General features: G+C 39.1%; 1 protein-coding gene across 1 annotated transcript; it reads left to right on the forward strand.

Annotated features, from left to right (window-relative positions):
• Nucleotides 1-76: 76 nt before the first annotated feature.
• On the forward strand, nucleotides 77-22,148 carry LOC139461332 (serine/threonine-protein phosphatase 6 regulatory ankyrin repeat subunit B-like). Its single transcript, XM_071242949.1, has 9 exons — nucleotides 77-171; nucleotides 6,096-6,157; nucleotides 8,841-9,116; nucleotides 10,500-10,653; nucleotides 11,317-11,346; nucleotides 11,646-11,659; nucleotides 13,347-13,385; nucleotides 13,810-13,869; nucleotides 14,868-22,148. The coding sequence occupies exons 2-9, from the start codon at nucleotides 6,106-6,108 to the stop codon at nucleotides 19,376-19,378; spliced, it is 5,136 nt and encodes a 1,711-aa protein (XP_071099050.1). The 5' UTR covers nucleotides 77-171; nucleotides 6,096-6,105; the 3' UTR covers nucleotides 19,379-22,148.
• The last annotated feature ends 837 nt before the right edge of the window (nucleotides 22,149-22,985 follow it).

Here is a 22,985-nt window from a genome sequence, read left to right on the forward strand (position 1 = left end):
CCTACGATATGCGCAGGCCTCGGTTGACCTATATAGCTATGCACCTAATGCATTAACAACACAACGCAGAGACACACATGTGCAGATATCGGATCATTAACCGAGAGACGGAGATCCACACATGGAATAACAATGTAGTCTTGACTGTAGCAGTAGTTTCTGCGTTGTACGGTAAGTGGCCAGTGTAATGCACCAGATTGCCTCATGTTCAGTCTTTGTATTGATGTTCACGGTGCATGTGCAGTCGCCAGCTGCTTGGTATGTACTCACTGGCAGCCGCCATGCTGTTCACTGATGCTGTCCTTATACCCAAGTGATATAGGAGAACATAACACATTCTTTGTTCATAGTCACGCTGTCATTATATCATACCAGAGAACAATAGAATAAAGTAATAAAAAGCTGATTGCCATATGTGAGACTCTGCTCTCGTTGAAGTCTGGGGCTTCCCCGAAAGCCGGGGATATATTTATTTTTAGCGACGCATCATACAGCAATACTTTCCTCAAAGGAAGTGTACCGTCGAAATAGTAGATTAAGGCATTTAATAAGAATATGAGAACAAATATATTGATAAAACAAATATTTCTGAATGCCATATCATTAACAAAGCAGTGTTAAAATCGACTCATATTCCGGAACCTAATGAGAGATGGTCACATCAGTCTCTGCCCCAGATAAAGGCTATTTTTATCGAGTGGTATGCCTCTTTGCAAGGGACGCGACTCTTTCCAATTGATTATTTGCGTGCAATGCTACTGTCATGGTAACACACAACCAAATTATTTCCCATTGAATTCTATAGTAACGTTATGTTTTAAAAATAATAATAAAGCATTCAACTGCTATTACCTATACAAGTGTGCACAGTTTAGCCTCAGAGCAGCAATAAAGAAAATGACATGCTTAGCTAAACACATCACCCACAGTTCCGCACCAAATGTCACCTACTTGAACATACCTGTGGTCACATTGAGAATAAGTCATCATGTTGAAAAAGACAGAACTAAATATAGAATAAACATGGCCAGTTTCAATAACTGGATGGATGTACATTTAAGAAACATCAAATCTTACACAATATCATCCATTCACAATCTACAGATATCTCTCGATCTGCACTGACGGCTAAAACCGCACTGTCACAACGGGTTCTGATTTAGTGTAGTGGACCCTCATGGTGGATCTGTTTACGCATTTACTGTCAGGAAGTCACTCAGGTGGGTTATGGTCACTTTTATTGTGGTAGTGTCAGCCGTGCGAATGCAGAATATGTTCACCACCCAGTAGTATAATGAAAATCGATTTGACTCAAGGCATTTCTTTTATAGTATCGGAAAATGCATATTATTATATTTACGCGTGCCTTTTCGATCCTTGGGGTTAGTTTTGTCAGATTCGTTTGTTTTTTAACAAAGCACTCATCGGTATTCCAGCGGTCTGGATAAGAGCATCGATCTACGCAAATGGAATACGATGGCATGTATCAATCAAGTCAACGAGCCTGACCACCTCATCCCGTTAGTCGCCTATTACAACATTCATGGCTTGCAGAAGACCCATTCTAACCACTGTGAAGAGTTGCGTCCCTTGGGGACGCCAGGAACTTAGGATTGTGGGTTCAAAACCCGTTTCGCCCCGATTATGTTTCTTGTTTTGTCAGGACCATACCCGTCCTCGTGGGTTAAACCGAAGTGGTTAACGTCTGAGACCTGCATCACTTAACCAGATCTTCACGGGTTTAGTTGTGTCAGAGTTAGGGTAGGTTACCACCAACACTTTCCCTACACTTTCCATAACCCTTGGAACCTTGCATGAATAAAGGGTCGACAATTGTTGCGTATACAGTCTGATGTGGCTCCAAATAACGCACCATATCATGCTCAAACCCTGTTAAATTATATTAAACAACCCGTTTTTATTTCTTGTGTATCATGCACAATTTCAGACAAAAACGTGTTGAAAGGCCCTGTGTTCTAAGACCCATACCATGAGAATTCAGTCCGCCCTTCCGACAACATTTTCTTGTGGAATCTATAATTTCCGAACTACTGCATAGATTCTTCTCACACTTGGCGGTGCGGTCGGGTAACCTAGTGGTTGAAGCGTTCGCTCGTCACGCCGAAGACACAAATTCGATTCCCGACATGGGTACAATGTTTGAAGCCCATTTATGGTGTCCCCCGCCGTGATATTGCTAGAATATTGCTAAAAGCGGCGTAAAACCATACTCACTCACTCTCACACTTGGCCAACTCTGTCTTTATCAAAAGGAGAGGTACATTGCAAAGTTTCCTTTCAATATTTGGGTTTCTGAAAAAATACAGCAATTTTTAATCTTTATTTGGAATATTTGTACTGATTTCGATTAATTGCCTTTTCATGTTTTGAACTTATTTGTATACTTCCGACCTGAAAGGAAATCCGGTGACAAACCCATGTCAAGTGTACTGTATCCGGCAAAGCTTGCCGCTGATGCACCACTGCATCTTTGAATCATGCCATTGCTATGTTATATCATTGTGCTTTGTAAGAAAAATCAGCTGCCACGTTAAGGCATCAATATATCTCCAATATGTAGAATATTCCCCAGCAGATGTTGGAGTGGAGGTCGGGGGTATTAGTGAGTCCTGCTCACTTTGTGCCTTGCTTTGTTTTTCCAACCCTATTTCCCTTCCACATATAAACACTGTCGTATGTAGTTATGTTAGTAGCATCAAACAAACATGGAAGACGGTATCTGTGAATATGTATGTTTCACCAACTATAGAAGAAAACTTACAGTAATGTGAAATAAGCTTTAATGAAAATATTGTTTTTACTTCGACTGTGACATTGAGCATTGTTGGCTTCATTTTATAGTTTTCCATTTATTAAATTGATAATGTCTAAGAGTGACCTGTCAAAAGCATAAACAGTTTAACCTCATTGTATTAAACTTATTGTGGGGGGTGATTTTTCAACACGCTATATACAAGGCATTATAAGTAGTTTGTACACAAGGATGTTTCCGTCACTTGATAATGTGTAGGGTGGCCAGTTAGAGGCGAATATATTCAAAATGATTATTTTATAATTCCAATAGTAGGGTTAGGGGCGATGATTTTCCCACACCCGATAAAAGGCAATCTGAACGGTTTGGAGTTGTCCAATGCAATCGTTCGCCTCCCGTTAAATTGATATTGAAAATACGCAAGGATGTTCATACTAAAAATAATAATGATATTATTCTAAATATAGGGGTAGCGGCAATGAGTTACGAACACCGTATATATACAAGGAAATGAGAACTGTCAGCAGTTGTCCCTTTCCCAGATCAATGTTCGCTCCCTGTGTAAAATTATATGAAAAAGGCGCAAGGTTCTTTTTTTTTCATAATATTGCATAAGCGTGCCATGCCTGTAGATTAAATAAAATACAAATACAAAAAATACATTGTTACACCAATTGTTGGGTGACGATGAGGATTTCCACATACCTTTTATTTATATTAAATTAGATATAGTAATAATGAAATAAGTGGAGTAAGACTGAACACAGTTTTAATTGGCTAGCGCTTTCAACTCGGACCACGTACGAGTCTCATCAGGCAATAACTGAAAAGAGGACATAAAGTATTAAGATATAGTTACGTGACTCACGTAGCTATATGGTACTACTTCATGTCCACTTATTTAATTATTTCTCTTTTGTGCCTGAGAGTTGGAACTTTACTGTGCTTTATATATACACAAAGCAATATGAACATTCTGCAGTTGTCCCTTTTCCAGAACAACGTTCGCTTTCCGTTTAGATTATTTTAGATATACAGAAGGATGTTTCTTTATATAACAATGTGTAGTGTTACGTGTTTGTGGCGTAACAATGGTGTAAATAAAACAAAATATATTATACCAATCAGTTCGATCATTTCCCAACACGCTGTAATATACTACACCATAGTCTGTAGTAAGGCTATTTTTTTATATATCAAAATGAGTGGCTTAAATATCTCAAAATAATTGTATTATACCAATTGCGATGGTTCGTCACCACTCGCCCCTTTCCGTAAAGGAATAATATTATATTTTACGCATGTCTTGCATCGAAACCTATACCCAAGATACTTTTAAATGTGTTCAATCATACTGTGTAATACTGCATGTCCTGGTGTGTTTTAAATTGCATCTGAAATAATATAATATATTTGGAAAAGTGCGTGAATCATCACACATCGAGTTGACAATTCTTTAGCCCGTTTGCTCTTTTAGGGAACCAGGTCGCACAAATAGCCACGGGCGAGTCGCTATTCGGCTTGTCCCGGAATAACACCAGTTGGTCACGAACATCGACCACGAGAGTTGTCATCACGTGACCTAACGTCACAATGGAGAACTCCCTTGCAGACTGCTTCTCTGTTGTGTTCTCCAGACATCGGTGAAAATGTTAAGTTTCGCTCAGTGACCAGACAGCGATCGTGCATATAAATATGAGCCCGTGGTTAGTCAAAAGAGTCTTAACATCAGGGAGGTAGATCTATCGACGCGATCAATCAGATGTCAACACATTGTTTTCACAGTTACATATATCTGTAAACCATTCCAAAAGCAAAAACACATACATTTTTGTTTTATTTTATAAATTACATCCTCATTTGTGTTTTATTTTATAAATTACATCCTTATTTATATCAGTTTAACTTTTTTCTATACAAACATGTCGTTATACGATGTGTGTGGCTGCGAATATTGACCTTTTCTATCTTCATTTCAAAACGGGAAATAAATTTCAGGACTCTCGAGACTTGTGAACCAACTATTTCCTTACAAACGTAGAAAAGTACATCCGGCATGTGTTGTGAATAAAATCACTGAGGCCCACGGAATAAAACACACACAAGCGTTTCACGCTTGCAAATCCATGAACAGAGTATGTCAGTTTCTGCGCATCGAGCCTGCCAAATATATTGCCTCAACATGTAACCTGGTCAAATTGTATGGTGCTTAGTAACTGTTGTACAATGGTAATGAGTAATGGGTTTGATTTTACAAGGAATGCAATGAATGAGTGAATGCTAAATTTGTTTTTGTAGCCATTTTCGTTCCGTCGGTCTGGATCTCTCACAGACAGGTGCCTGGAATAACAAGGAACACCAAACGGATTCCAATCTTCTGTCCATGCTGACATAGACTTATCAAAACTTTCCTCCTCGCTACAACTGAGTGTTCGCTGCAGGCCTTTAACACATAGAGTTGCCTCCCTTGTAGCAGCTATTACTGTTAACACATATGATTGCATTATTAAGCTATAAGGGAATAACTGCAAAAATAAACGCAATTTTAAAATAAATATTCAAATTGGTTGTAAGCAAGCTGATGAAAAATATTAGATTAATATTACACGTGAATCTATGTCATTAACAAGTGTGAACATAATAAACAAATGTTACAGGCATAAATCATGGTTACGGAGCATTCGCTCAATTAATGCTAATAACTGTTCCCCTAAACAATATCCCCCAAATAAATATCATGTTTTATTTTTTTTTTAAATGCCTATTGTTTCGGAAAATTTAAACAATATTTTATGATTATTCACATCGTCGGGAATTATATCCTTATCCCATATCAACTGACGTAAGTGTTAGAGTATTTCGAAAAAAGATCAAAGAGTACATTGATATAAAAGAACTTAGTTCCATCTAATTAATCGCCGACACTGGAGCAGAAGCTGAAAGCACTCCCAAAGAAAGTTATAGAGAAAATTAACACCTATGTGCCTTACACGTGAAACCGATATAGGGCATGTATGATCCCGCACATACACTCTCACTCTCATTTACAAAATATGATAACTTCATATGATAGAGTAAAATATAGGTGAAGAATACTGACTTTACTTAATTTAGCTGCAGTCACATCTAGGTCGGTGTTAGTATAGTCACATCGGTGTGGTATCCTGTAGCAGTATGTAGTATTTAACTTGGTGATTTAATACAGCAGGTTCCTGCTTTATTATTTTACATGTTGAATCATACATTTTGGTTCGACTTGGGAGGAATAAATTATGCAAAAGAATCCCAGCTAAATATGACAACTATATATTTTTATTTGCAGGCACTACAACATGGATGCCTCTCGAGCCGTGCTTGTCCTCTACCAAACTCTGCTGATAGTCAGTGAGTACTGAAATGATACAAGGCTGTTTGAGCATTTAGGGTTGTATACGATGTGGTGACCATCTTCATAACCTAGCACTGTTATATGTTGACACCACCATGCCACGTTCTTAGTCGCCACCTGACCGCCTCCGTGGTCTTGTGGTAGAGCGTCCGCCCGGAGTGCAGAAGATTCGGGTGTCGATCCCCGGCCACGTCATACCAAAATACGTTAAAATATGGTACTTGTTGATACCCTGTCTGGCGCTCGGTATAAAGGTGATAAAACAAGGACTGGTTGGCTCGGCATGGTATCTCAGTGAACTAGCACTGTAAATCGGCATTAAATAAGTCCGGACCAGTACACGCACGCACACACGCACACAAGCACGCACGCACGCACGCACGCACGCACGCACGCACGCACGCACGCACGCACGCACGCACGCACGCACTCACGTACACACACACACACACACATACACATACACACGTACATGTTCACGTGCATGCACGTCACTTTATAAGCACAATAATGTTGGACGCTAGACCCAATTTCACCACACCTCACCTCTTCGACACCACCATGCAAATATTGAACACACAGTCGCTCATGCCGCCACTTGCTGCTTGTTTCTGTGCCTTTGGCAAAAATTTGTTTTAATGTCATTAACAATTCGCAAAGGGTTCTGTTTGTGAGGCGTGTGTGTGTGTGTGTGTGTGTGTGTGTGTGTGTGTGTGTGTGTGTGTGTGTGTGTGTGTTTCTAGAAGTTTGTATATGTGCGTGTGTTTATGAATGTGTATGTTAGTGTGTATATATATATATGTGTGTGTGTGTGAGTGTGTTAGTGTTAGTGTGTGTGTGAGTTTCTAGAAGTTTGTATATGTGCGTGTGTTTATGAATGTGTATGTTATTGTATATATATATATATATATATATGTGTGTGTGTGTGTGTGTGTGTGTGTGTGTGTGTGTGTGTGTGTGTGTTTGTGTGTGTGTGTGTTTGTGTGTGTATCTGTGTATGTTTGTATATGCGAGTGTGTTTATGTATGTGCGTGCATATGGGTGCATATTTGTATATGTCTCCATTTATGTATGTCTGTATATATGCATGTGTGTATGTTTGTGTATGTTTGTGTATATATGTGTTTAAGTCTATGTATGTGCGTGTGTGTATGTTTGTATGTGTGTATATATGCGCGCGTGCGTGCGTGCGTGCGTGCGTGCGTGCGTGCGTGCGTACGTGCGTGCGTGCGTGTGTATTTGTGTACGTGCGTTTATATGTGTGTCGATCATTGCACTAGTCGGAACTAATGCTGGTGTCATAGATGTCATATAACAAATTAACATGGACACACCAATCAGACACTGCCTCTGAGTCGACCAGACCTTGTTTAAATTTATCATCTTAATGCTAAGCATCAGGCAGTAACAACAACATGAACCACAGACTAACACCTCTGTCCATATAAATACAACACACCAGACCTTGTTTTATCATCTTAATGTTAAGCGCCAGGCAGAGTAACAACATGTTCCACAGACTAACACCTCTGTCCATATAAATACAACACACCAGACCTTGTTTTATCATCTTAATGCTAAGCGCCAGGCAGAGTAACAACATGTTCCACAGACTAACACCTCTGTCCATATAAATACAACACACCAGACATTGTTTTATCATCTTAATGCTAAGCGCCAGGCAGAGTAACAACATGTACCACAGACTTACACCTCTGTCCACATAAATACAACAAACCCTGTTTATAAAGACCACCAAATAATGTCGGTTCCGTCGAAGAGTCCTTTACTGATGCTGGTAAATTACATGCTTTCTTGACAAAAAAGTGAATACACAACTTACCTTATCTATCAGTTGGCTGACAGGTGAGACCGATACTTACCTTGGAACAGTCTGCCCGACTTCTGTCGTCTGCTATTGTCAGCCATTGTGGAAAGGGAGCAGTCATTGCTTTCAATTGTGCACTATTTTCTCCAATCGCAAATCATAACGTTTACATTACAATAAACACATAACTAAATGAAGGCAAATTAATGCTAGCTTTCAATACGTTTTGACCTGACCAAAACCCTGCTTTGACAATTTATATTTATTTGATTGAAGGAACAGTACTAGAAGCATCACAAACATTTATGTTTTAAACAAAATACATATTCATGGTAAAGAATGATCCATGTTTATGTAGTTGTTGTGTTCCTTCTAAATTTTTGGGGGTGGGTGGGGGTGGGCAGTCGTCTAAGGCGCCGCGAGTCGCGTCCCTTGAGCACGCCAGAAACCTATGATGGGTTCGCCCCAAGTATGTTTCTAGGTTTGTCAGGACCATACCCGTGCTCATGGGTTTCACCGAAGTGGTAAACGTCTGAGACCTACATCACTTCGGTCTTTCCTCCCACATTAAGCTGACAAGCCGCGATATAATTGGAATACTGTTAAACACGACGTTAAACCAAACTCACTAACTCTAAATAATGGAAACACCTCCTAAGACATGTCCATGCCTGATTAGATATTCCAAGTTTTCCGTTGATAACAAATACATCGTGATATACCTCCTGTAGACCTTTTCCCAATGTTGACCACTGACACCACTGTTCTATTGTATACACTACATAACTATAACGTGATTGTCAATGTGGTCTGACCCTTTTATTTTTATTTCAACTTTTCACTACTTACAGCATACGGACAAGACAGCTGCACTTGGGGAAAATATGGAGAAAAGTGCAACAAAGACTGTCCTTACAACTGTATCCCCAATCCAGGGAGAAACATCAGACACTGCCACAAGGAGACAGGGAAGTGCTCGGAGGGGTGTGTGCCGGGGTGGTTTGAGGATCTCTGTGATCAAGCTTGCAGCAAGAACTGCTTGAGAAACATCTGTAATCGGCAAAATGGCATCTGCACGTTTGGCTGTAGTGGAGACTATACAGGCGACTATTGTAACATTCGACAAGGTTTGATTTTCAATTTATTCAGTTCCGTGATGATTGATGTTGATCTAGATTGACTTTATTTGCGTCGTAATATTGTTCTAATCCTATAAGAACAATACTTAAATTCAGTATGTTGAAGTAGAGCATTTAATAAATTGTATTTACCCTGCACTGTGGCCTGAGATTCTGATCCAAATCATATTATACTGGACATAAAGATAATAGGATGCCAAGTTGTGTTTGTTGCTGCACATGGCGTATTTTAACTATAAATTCTGGAGTTGTTTATTGCCCTTCGTTCTTGCCTCAGTATGTTTTCTGATAAATGCATGATATGCGACCCACCAGGAGAAGGGACCTTATCGGAGCTTTGGTACAACTGTGCTTTGACGTCATGAAGACGTTTGACGTCAACTTACTTGAGTGAGATCGCAATGTGTGCGGACTGTACCAAAATATCTGACTTTTCTCTCGATAGTTCGTAATGTAATAGAAAACATTATTTCAAAAAATAACAGCATACATATCTACTTTCAATTCATCAGACAGTATGTCATAAAACTGCAATTATTACATAAACAGTTATAAATCGGAAAAAGAGTTCAAATGTTTGATGTCATGTTTCTCTGTCATAAATATGAATTGAAGCTTGTGAATTGTTTTTGTGTGTGTGCTGAAGATACTGTAGTTTTAATGTGTAATTGAAAGTGGAAATGTGATCTTTCATTCATTGGATCCCTAGTCTCCTGGTGGGCCACATATATTACTCATGGTTTTATAGCTTCATATTGTCAGATATTTGAAAAAAAAGTGTCATGTCTGTTCTCGTCCCTGTGAGACAGCAACACTACTCTTATGACGTAACATATCCACTCACGCACACACAAGCACACACGCACGCACGCACGCACGCACACACACACACACATGTATGTATGTATGTATGTATGTATGTATGTATGTATGTATGTATGGATGTATGTATATGAGCGTTTAGGTATAGAGCATGTTGCATATGTATTTGCCCTTAAAATAGTCACTTTTGCCTTTACAAGGTTTGTTTGTTTGTTGTATAACTCCGGTATGTAAATGATCTAGTCTGGACCAGACAATATAGTGATTGACATCATGAGCATCAATCCACGCAACTGGGATACGATGACATGCATCAACTCAAGTCAGCTGAGCCTGACCATCCGATCCTGTAAGTCGCCTCTCATGACAAGCATAGTCGCCTGGTACGACAAGCATGGGTTGCTGAAGACCAGCACACTACCTGGATCTTCACGTCTCTTTGCAAAGAAACGTTGTGATTTTGAAAACACACTTAGATATAAATCTAAACTATTGTTCGTTACATTGTAGATGTGTATTATTATTCTTGTTTTTGAAAACATATTTTAGTAGACGCATCTAAGAAAGGTTCTATTGACTCAACCACGAACGGTCCTGTCGACACCACCACAACACAACCCACGGATCTTGCCGCGATTCTTGTCCCTGTGGTCATCATCATTATCGTCGTCGCTATCATTCTTGCTGTGGTGGTGCTCAGACTGTAAGTGTATGTTTTACCCAAGACGTGTATGATTCAGAGTGTCGTTGTTGAATGAAATGAAGCAATACTCATCCTTGCTGACATTGTCTGCAGTATTAATAGGGTGTAAGGCGTCGTGCATGTTGCATTGTTTGGGGAATATTTTGAATATACATATGTGACCCGCCAGGGAAAAGGTAAGGAAGGATATAATTTTGCTGTGACGTCATAAGGAAAGACGTTTCACGTCAACTTACTTCCGTAAAAATCACCAAGTCTCAGGACTGTACAGACATATATTATTTGTCTCTTGTTCGTTAGTGATATAATAAAAACATTATTTCAAAACATTTCAGAACGCGAATAATCAGTCATTATATCTAAATTACAACAACAGTTAGTATTTCAAGGCTGAAAATGGGATTTTGCAGAAAATCAGTCCAAATGTTTGATGCCATATATCTCTACAATACATATGAATTGTTGCTTGACTTGTAAATTGTATTTAGATGATCCTAAAAACCTGTAGTTTTGAAAGAATAAATGTGATCTTTCACTCACAACGGACTTATTTCATGGTGGGTCACACCATGTCACTATCAAAAGTGCAAAATGTAGTGTGGACTTCCATAAATAATACAATATATTACTTGCAATACTTTGTTTTCTTCTGATGTTTTGCAGAAAACGGAGAAGGGGGCGTCCTGATAACATGTAAATATATAGTCTTTATTTTTCGCTGAAACATATTCCACTAGCCATAAAAGACAAAACAGCAGTGAACAGTATATGAATCATGAATAAATTCATTGTTGTAAACGTTTAGATATGTGACTGTGTAGCATCCTCAACACAATGAATTCTCCCTTGAAAAAATGAAAGGTACAGGATTAATAAATCACCATCTTGTAGCTAAGGGATGTCATGATCCATGCTGTCAGTATATCTGTCTCTAATTATGTGCACCTGACTAAGACATATTTTGTAAGACAAATGTATTCTTTTCTTTGCAGGGCTTATGAAAATCGTAAGTATACCTCATTCAAACGTAATGAAGATATAGGTGGCCGGGTATCCACATGTCCACGTATAATATATAAGTCCCTTGCTACTGATTGTAGTGTCCCGTGAACACTATTCCTGTATCATTTATTTCCCTAAGGTACTGAAGATCATTAACATCAACACCAGACCACAATCAGTCTTGAATCATATTCCACAGAAGGTAAAAGACAATACAAAGATGAATATAAAAATTATATGAATCGAAAACATTTTTTTATGTAAACATATATAGCGACCATTGGACTTAATACTGAACGATAACTTTAGAGACTAATCACTCTGGATTATATGTTGGAGCATATTACTCCGAAAATGAGAAAATGAGATCATATGAATGGATCTTTGAAAATAAGTGATGTGCAGGTGTTGAATCCCAAAAAAATGAAACGTGAAGGTTAACCTAGAAAGCAGCACATACCAACCATTTTATTTGTGTGAAATCAGTAAATAACCACACAAGAACAATGAACAATCAACAAATAATATTGAACCACACAGGGTTAGGTTTACAATCGTGAAAAAGGCAATACAATGCAATATATCACCAAATGGAAATCATGTGTTTAGCGAGCTCTTAGTATTGACCTAGTTGATATTACAAACTATTTCTGACTAAATTGTCACTATTTTTTTATGAATAAAGCGATCTAGGAACACAGTGTCACGGGCATTTATTAGTACTAGCCTGAAGCTAGCTGCCAAAATAAATATTTTACGAGGGATGTTTTATTTCTAGTCCGTGTGCACTGCATCTAAACATTGACATACATGAACAGAATACATTTAAGAGCTATTACATAAATTTTCAAATGTCTCAAACCTTGCTATAACATCGAAGTAAATAACTGTACATTAACTGGTGATTGTGATAACCTAACATGACCGATCCGAGAGAAAATGACATTGTTATCATATCAGTAACCCAATTCGTCTTTCCTTCTTTTGTATAAATAGAACATTTCGTAACACTTTTGGGATTAGGGGGTATCCGGCATTCACATATAATGTAACAAATATTTAAAAGCTCTCATCACTGCATTGAGAAATATATGGAATCTGACACATTCACCCAATATAACTCTACACAATGTATATCGTCTAACATTCTATAACCACATTCTATATTAAACTTTCTCAAGTTCTTTCATTTTATGGAATGCCCTTAAAATAGCAAAGGTGATATCCTAGTGTCACATCATCTGAAAAGAATATTTTTTGAGAATAAGGCTTTTAACAATAATATTAATGTTTTTTAGTAAGTTGATTGATACCACTCTAGCTTGAACAGCTATATTTCATAAAGCTTCTGACCATGACAGCCTGCTGCTAAAAAATAAACATAAATATCTATACCCTTGTGTGACTTCCACACGTTGTCCATTCACAAACCATTTGTCCCTATTATTCAGCCGCCAACTTTTCCGACTAAAAAACAAAAACTACAAGTCTTCTTCAGTATAGAGTCTGAAATTAAATTCGAATCATGTGCAAAGAGCAAAAATACAATTTGTATAATATCAGGATGTAACTGTAACCCAGAAAAAGCTCCTGTTCCATTAAAAAATAATCATAACGTTGTCAAAACTTTTGGCTTGTTGGAAATGTTTTATTTGATAGTAAAATAATATTAAACGTAAAACATGTTCCAGAGTCCTTGATTGAGCGGCAGCCTGAAGCAGGTCAGAGCAGTGAGTACACTCTGATCGTTTCATTATTGTTGCGGTTAATTAATGAATGTGGAGTACTATAAAGTGACATTGTTGCTCTCTTGTATACGTTGTGTGGGGCGGGCGGGTAGAGCGAACGCTGAAGACCCGGGTTCGATTACCGACATGGGTACAATGTGTGAAGCCCATTTATGGTGTCCCCCGCCATGATATTGCTGGAATATTGCGAAGGCGGTGTAAAACCATACTCACCCACTCAATTGTATACGTTATTAACAATAGACGAAATTGTTTCAGTCCATTCAAATTCTTAGCTTTATGGAACATAAAGAAGGTTATCTTCAAAACACATGTTATATTCTTGACTTCTGAACAAATGAGTAATGCTGCAACCCACAAGCTTCAGATATACACAGTGAATCCATTGAGTTTATTGTTCTGGCAGCATCGCCAAGAGATGCGGATACTCTCTGCAGCCATTCAGACGGAGAGAAGCTACCAAGAGGTATGAACTGGGTTCCTCCGTATAAGGCTTGTTGTAGCAGTATGTGTATATGATACAGTCAATGTAGCAGTGTGTGTATATGATACAGTCAATGTAGCAGTATGTGTATATGATACAGTCAATGTAGCAGTGTGTGTATATGATACAGTCAATGTAGCAGTATGTGTATATGATACAGTCAATGTAGCAGTGTGTGTATATGATACAGTCAATGTAGCAGTATGTGTATATGATACAGTCAATGTAGCAGTGTGTGTATATGATACAGTCAATGTAGCAGTATGTGTATATGATACAGTCAATGTAGCAGTGCGTCTATATGATACAGTCAATGTAGCAGTATGTGTATATGATACAGTCAATGTAGCACTATGTGTATATGACCCAGTCAATGTAGCAGAATGTGTATATGCTACAGTCAATGTAGCAATATGTGTATATGATACAGTCAATGTAGCAATATGTGTATATGATACAGTCAATGTAGCAGTATGCGTATATGATACAGTCAATGTAGCAGTATGTGTATATGATACAGTCAATATAGCAGTATGTGTATATGATACAGTCAATGTAGTAGTATGTGTATATGATACAGTCAATGTAGCAGTAGGTGTATATGATACAGTCAGTATGCAGAATCAGGCATTATGTATATTAAAGTTACTTCGATCTTCAAAAGATGAAAATATATCCAAATTAGATTGAGAAAAATAAATTAAGGAGTCTAATTCTTTCAGTCAATCTGTCTTAAATCCAGTCTCATTTTGTTTCAAACAGCTCATATACGTATTACCTGACATTTTGAAGTCAATGAACAAATTGCTGGATGGAAGACATTTACTGTAGCATAGACACATGTGTACATACTCGTCGTACATTCAACATTATATTATTGGACAAGCGAAGACAATGTCCTTTAGGAAATATGTTTCTCTCAAGATTCACCATTCAACAAGAATATAAAATTTTACTATTTGTTTGTTTTACCTAAACAGATCTGCCATGCCAGATAGAGGATGTCAAAGACCTATTCATTGAAACTGAGAGTTTCAAAGAAGTGAAAGAGAAGCTGAATAGGTTTGGCCATGTGACAATAAGCGGTGCTCCAGGAGAAGGTAAAACATCCATGGCCCTGATGTTGGGAGCTGAATACAGGAAGCAGGGGTATGAGCTGGTACTGGTTGAGGATGTTGGGACTCTTCAGTTGTCTGATTGCCTAGGTCAGGACAAGGACGTGTGTGTCATATTCGATGACATATTTCAGAAGGGTGGATCTATGGATGTGCATCGCCTGAGACAAGTTCTCTATGAGCTCCATGGACATCTTGAACAATGGAAAACCAAGTTGGAAACAAGATACCACAGTCTCCAGCAAACACGAGGAGCGGAACAGAGAAGCACCGACCAACCAAACCTGTACGTTATATTCACCACAGATAGCAACAACCTTGATTGTGCAATGTCAAAACTTGAAGGCCATATCTTTTTCCAAAACTTTTCAGTGGTAGACTTGACCAAATCAAAGAAAATGGAAGAGAAGAGGGCCATATGGTTGAAACACAAAAGTCACTATAAATGTGAAACTGACGTTGATGTGACTACAATTATTTCATACGAGGAAACTGTTGGTTTCCCTCTGGCATGCAAACTTTTCTCAACACACGTACCTTTTCAAGAGCTCAAGGAAACGTTTTTTGAAAGGTCTCTGTTTTATCTTCAACGTGATCTTCATAAGGACACAAGTCAACTTGATGACCAGTCCCTGAAACTGCTACTGAAGTCAATGTGTGATGGTGAAGTGAGAATCAGGCAACTGCAGACTGAATCTGATAACCCCAAACTAAATGCACACCTGAAACGTGTTTTAACACTTGTTTCGTTTTCCCATCCTCTAACACATGACACATGCATGTCTGCGTTGTTGAATACTAAGCCAGAGCTTGTCCTTCATAACTGTAGTATAAAGTTTATTTGTGAGCATGTACATGATCAGCAACACAACACTGCTCATGTGGAACAGAATGCCATTCATTTCTCAGATGCCTACAGTGACACCATAGCTGCCAGGCTGGCTGAAGCTGTTGTTGCTGGCACTTTCAGTAGGTACATCATGCATCCGATTTGGAAAAGGAAAGACATAGAACATAAAGTGTACCAAATGCTTAAAGATGTAGGCACTATGTCTTCTGATTCTAAGCACAGCGTTCTCCATTATGCCTGTTTCTCTGGGAACAATGACATCATTGAAAGATTTCTCCCTCACTGTGACATCAATAGACGTGCTGTGAATGGCTGGACGCCCACTATGTTTGCTGTTACTGGTGGACAGATGGATACATTGAAACTTCTCATAAAACATCAAGCTGATATCACATTACGTGATACCATGAACAACGACCTATTCCATTTGGCTTGTCAATATGGAGATATGTCAATGGTGGAGTATGTGGAAAGAGTGATGACGAAAGGTACAGCTTGGCATGTCAATTGCCGGGGAATGAATGACATGACACCAGTTATGTGTGCAGTATTCTCTGGAAAGAATGATCTCTTGGACTATCTTGTCAAGAAGAAGACAACTGATTTAACATTACGAGATAGGAACAACAACACTGTTCTACATCTGGCATGTATGTATGCAGATGAGTCCATAGTCAATTCGTTTTTGCCATTAACAGATAGATATTGTCAAGGGGAAAATGGCATGACACCTATAATGTGTGCACTATTGTCTGGGAGGAGGGACATATTCAACCTTCTCATGTCACACAGTGCAGACATTTCTTTGACTGATGGTGACAACAACAGCCTCCTTCATTTGGCCTGCCTCCTTGATGATATACCCAACACTCTACTGACAAAAATTGACTGTGATGTACCAGGAAATCACAGTTGGACACCTGCAATGAAGGCAGCTGTCAATGGAGCAGCGCATGCATTTAACCTGCTTGTGGAAGCAAAGGCTGATCTTTACCCGAAAGATGACAACAACAACACTATCCTTCATCTCGCATGCCATGGTGGACATGCCTCCATTGTGAAATATCTACTGACAAAGTTTGAGATCAATGCTTGTGGAAATAATGGATGGACGCCAGTAATGTACGCTGCTGCCAATGGAGAGAAGAACATGTTTGACCTGCTTGTGTCAAAGTGGGCTGATTTATCCCTGAAGGATGACTACAACAATTCAGTATGTCATTTAGCATGTGTAGGTGGAAATATGTCCATCGTGGAATATTTACTTCCAATGTATGAGATCAACAGTCGGGGTGACCACGGGAGAACTGCAGTTATGAATACTGCCTGGTCAGGCCAAAGTCATATTTTCAAATTTCTTGTTTCACAGGACGTTGATCTTAAACTGACTGACGACAACAATGACACGGTGCTTCATTTTGCATGCGAGGGAGGGAATGCAGCCATTGTGGAACATCTTCTGACCAGAGTTGACCTCAATACTAAAGGAAGGAATGGCTGGACACCGGTCATGGTTGCAGCTTGGTTTGGAAAATTAGGTCCTTTCAACTTGCTTGATTCAAAACAGGTCGATCTCAGACTGACTGACGACAACAATAACAACATGCTTCACCTTGCATGTCAGGGAGGAAACAGGTTGATCATAGAGCATCTGCTTCCACTGTTTGACATTAACTGTCGGGGACAGGATGGAAGGACGGCTGTGATGTATGCAGCTGTCAATGGACTGAGAAGTGTATTTGACCTGCTTGTCTCAAATAAGGCTGATGTTTCACTAAAGGATGACAACAACAACTCTGTATTTCATTTAGCATGTCTGGGTGGAAATAGTTCAATTGTGGAAGAACTATTTCCAAATGTTGACATCAACAGCGTGGATGACAATGGGAGAACAGCAATCATGAAGGCAGTTTATGCTCGAAACAAGGGTGTTTTTAATTTTCTGGTCTCAAAGAACTCCGATCTGAAAGTGATAGATAACTATAGAGACAATGTGCTACATTTCGCATGTAAGGGCGGGGACAAGGCTATTATTCAGTGCATTATTCAAAGGCTTGACATCAATACCCGGGGAAGGAATGGTTGCACACCAGTTATGATTGCAGCTCGGTGTGGACACAGACATCTTTTTAACTTGCTTGTTTCAAAGGAAGTGGATCTCACTATGACTGACGACCACGGTAACAACTTGCTTCACCTTGCATGTCAGGGAGGCAACAGGTTCATCATAGAGCATCTGCTTCCACTGTTTGACATCAATAGTCGCGGACAGGATGGCAGGACGGCTGTGATGTATGCAGCTGTCAGTGGACTGAGGAGTGTGTTTGACCTGCTTGTCTCATATGGGGCTGATATGTCACTGAAAGATGATTACAACAACTCTGTATTTCATTTAGCTTGTCTTGGTGGAAATAATTCTATTGTAGAATATCTCCTGCAACAGAGTGATATCAATTATCTGGGATTCAACAAGAGATCTGCACTAATGGAAGCAGCTTTGGCAGCCAAAAGAAATGTATTTGACCTTCTTGTGTCGAAGGAAGCTGACCTGAATCTGATTGATGACTACAATGAAAATGTTCTACATTTTGCATGTCAAGGAGGAAACACAGCCATTGTAGAATATCTTCGGGAGATATTGGACATTAATGAGAAGGGACAGAATGGCTTGACACCAGTAATGCATGCAGCTAGGGCTGGTCAGAAGAATGTGTTCAATCTGCTTGTATCACAACAAGCTGAGTTGAATCTGCTTGATCGCACCAGGAACAATTTACTGCATCTTGCCTGTCAGGGGGGAAACCATTTCATCATAAAGTACCTCTTGCCACTGTTTGACGTTAATGGTCCTGGAGAAGACGGGTGGACGCCAATCATGATGGCAGCTCTCAGTGGAAAGATGGATGCTTATGATATGCTTGCATCAAACGGGGGCATTCCATCCCTGACTACTCCACAAAATGATAATGTTCTTCATGCAGCTTGTCAAGGTGGTAACAAGGCCATAGTAAGTAAGGTCATTGACATCTTTGACATCAACACCAGGGGAAGGAATGGTTCCACACCTCTGATGAGGGCTGTTATTGGAGGCCACATTAGTGTGCTGAAGTTCCTGATGTCTCGTTCAGCTGACCATACTCTGGTGGACAATGATGGGCTCACCCTTCTACATCTGGCTTGCAAATATGGTCACCTCAATGTTGTGAAGCACATCTCAGACAGGTTTGATATAAACACTAAAAACAAGGCTGGTTTAACATGCATCATGACATCAGCACTGTATGGTAAAGTTGCAGTATTTGAATACCTGCAAAGTACAGGTGCAGATTTGTCACTAGTTGACAATGAAGGCGATGACGCCTTAAATCTTGCCCTTAAAGTAGACTGCAAGCAAATCATAGAAAAACTGTCATCAGGTAGAGAGTCAGAGAGGAACGTCACACCATGGAATGCCCTTATGATGTCAGCAATGAGATCAGATGTGTATCATCTGAATAAAAACCGGCAAGTTTCCCTTAGGCTCTAATGAGGCCACTGTAGAGGATGTTATTGACAGCTTTGACATCAACGCGAGAGGAAGGAATGGCGAGACACCTCTGACGAGAGCAGTCCGTTGAGGTCACATTGCCGTGTGCAGAACTTGGTGTCCTTCAGTGCTGACCGTACTCTGGTCGACAAAGACTGACATAATCTTCTACATCTTGCTCGTCATCAAGACAACTTGTAATGATGATATTGTTATTGATTATTTTGATATCAACTCAAAGGACAATGTTGGTGTGACTCCTGCAATGACGGCAGCACTACACCAGCAAGCTGCAGTACTCAAATACTATAAAGGCACATATCTGACTTCAGTTGACAACACGGGAAACGATGCCTTTTCTCTCGTGGTTAAGTACGGAAGCAGACAAATCATAAAACAACTAGAAAGAAAACAAGATCAGACGGTGACTCCACGGAAGGAACTTATGACGCCCTTTTCGTAAGAATGGAAAGTCGCATCATGTGCGTACAGGAACACACTCTACACTGAAAACTATAACAAGGTTTATTGTACATTAACTGCTGTATCAGTACGGACTGACAAACTTATATATACATATGTTCAACAGGTTTCCGTCCAGTAGCAAAATGGAAGGTTGGTTGGGTGTTGTCTAACGCTGCACTCGGCAATATTCCAGCTTTAGGACGGTGGGCTGTAAATAATCGAGTCATGAAAAGACAATCCAGTTATTGACATCATGAGCATCGACCCACGCATTTGGGATCGATGACATGCATCAACCAAGTCAGCGAGCCTGACCACCCGATCCCGTAAGACGCCTTTTACGACAAGCATAGTCGCCTTTTACGGCAAGCATGGGTTGCTGAAGGCCATTTCTAACCCGGATCTTAGAATAGATACAATATGAAAGGACTGGCCTGGGCTATTGTTGGCAATAGTTTTTTTTTTAAATCTCCCAACAGAGATTTAGTTCTTCACCATTTCAATTGTGTTTAGATTTGGTAGCCAAATAATGTAATAATCAGATTGGAAATATATGTTTTTGTCAAAAGGTATTTGCGTCTACTAATGTCTTTAGTATTACCATCTGAAAAAAACATACATTCAAGAGGAGATTTCATATGAATCATGCTTTGTCATTTCTATTCATATAGAAAGATGTGATATTCTTGTGGCAATTTTACCAACTTTGAACACATATATTACTACTGCAAGAGATTGTGGGGAGACCCTACATGGTTACAAATGTAGAATCATGCTATTTACCTTAAGTGTTTGACAGGCGTTGAAACTCCTATTGTTCAAACAATTGGGCAGTAATGTTGTTCTGTTTTGTATTAAAATCAAAGCGCTCTCCTGCTTTAGGCGAGTATTTGTTTCTGCAGAACATGTTTCTGTAAACAGCAGCACCTCTGGAAAGCCGCAATGACTAAGGCTGTAGACTTGTTATATAATCAACACCAGACATAAATCAATTTTAAAACAACATTGACAAGGATGTGCTCTTTCAAGATAAACAATCACTGATTAAATGTAGTTTATTGCTTCATATTTTTATCAATGATTATTGTTTGCAGTAGATCCTTGTTGTGGTTATAAGGACCTCACACACTTTAAAAGACATTTCCCAAAACCTCAGGCGATGTCAATTTCAATGATATTTCTAACAAACATTTGCTGCTTTCTAAAATTGACCTTTCGACGGTCGGTGAAACACACATGAAAACAGAAAGAGGCAACTATGAAAAAATGTTGTTCAATGGACAATATATGTATGCAAGTTGACAAATAATCTACAATATCCACACGTGATCACCCCACCTCGAATATATCATTAGATTTGATTTGATTGTATCATCAAATAGAATGAATAACTACCGTGCTTATGCGTGTGTATATTTCCATGTAGCATTAGATAATTGTAATATTCATACAAGATATGTCACATAGAAGCCTGACAACATGTACAGTTTAACATTATGTGTTTCTACATAAAAACGTAAACACATAGTTGCACAGGAAGCATCTCGTGTTTTTAAGCCCTGATTCTGCAAATTTCGTCTTTTTATGAAGGAGAACCTGAGAATAGTGAAGAAAAGGTGTTAACTCATCATTATATACTTTTATTAATATATTATTTAAGTATGCATTTTATAAGATGAAGATGCCTGGCTATCGTGAGCATGCAGTATTATCCACGTATCCATTTTATGAGATGAAGATGTCTGGCTATCATGAGCATGCAATATTATCCACGTATGCATTTTATGAGATGAAGATGCCTGGCTATCATGAGCATCCAGTATTATCCACGTATGCATTTTATGAGATGAAGATGTCTGGCTATCATGAGCATGCAATATTATCCACGTATGCATTTTATGAGATGAAGATGCCTGAATATATGTTGCAATCTTCATAGTTTGCACCATTTCAGGAAGTCATACAGACACATTCCACATGACACATTATAAGGTGCTGCCGGATTATAGGACATGCTTTAAACCATGATTTCAAGCACAAAACATGAAATATTCCGGTATTGATATCTTAGATTTTTTAGATATTCAATAAAATCGCAAAGCATGAAAACTGAATGTGAATTATCATCAGAAATGATCAGATGATAAACTGAAGACTTAGCTAACACTACTATACAGTGTTATCTATCAACCGCTTTGAGGACCCAAACATATCTTCAATACGAGCTGCAATTAGGTACTTTTCTTTTTACCTGGAATTAATTCCGACTTGTAGTGGTATCGCAGATGACAGCTCCTTGCATTATTTCAAGGACACTGTTCGTATGCTTCAATAAACAATTTGAAAACTTGATGCAGCGCTTGTTTTTACTAAGTCTTGTGTTTTGTGCACTGCAGTGTCTCCTGTAAAGAAAGGTTGCTGCAGATGCCGATACGGACAGCTCACTTTGGGGAGTCCAACTTCTCTACGCTACAAATCACTTCCTGGTTGGACACGGTTTGCAGCCTTCGCTTCCATGTTGTTAAATGTTCACCTGAGACCATCCCCTATATCTCCAGGACGAGCAGTTCAGTGAATCTACTCTAACACCTGGATCAATTCCCGTGGTTCTTATGACAAACTCTTTATTTTCATCAACATTGAATCGAATTGACATAAGGGAAAGGGAACCACCAGTTTTACTGGACATGAAGATACTCTTATCATGAGGGATGTCATTTGCTTTTCGATGTTGAGTTTCTCACCAATTAATGGGACTGGCCAACCAAACACTGAGACCGGTTTTCAACTCACATTCTGATTGGTACGTTAAATCTTGTAGCCAAGCCAATCGACTTGCAAACTTGAAATCAAAGGCAGCTATTATGAGATTGTGCGAACTTCGGGAATGGATCCAGGGGTGAGTGCAGATTTACCGAAATGCCAGACATGGAGATACACAGCATGCCCTGAAGCCTGCCACACCTATTAAAATGAAACACCATGGCTTCAAAACAACAGTCATCAGAAGATGTCAGAAGTCCAAACTGATGACAGAATGTCGATCATATCTGTCTGTCCGTATCCAAGATTAGTTATTGAGCTATCAAGTCAATACCAGCTATATCAAACTTGTTGCTATGGAAACTGACAACATATATAT

This window comes from Haliotis cracherodii, unplaced genomic scaffold (genome assembly GCF_022045235.1).
Source record: "Haliotis cracherodii isolate W230 unplaced genomic scaffold, xgHalCrac1.p SCAF_14, whole genome shotgun sequence".
In the NCBI taxonomy this organism is placed as follows: Eukaryota; Metazoa; Mollusca; class Gastropoda; order Lepetellida; family Haliotidae; genus Haliotis; species Haliotis cracherodii.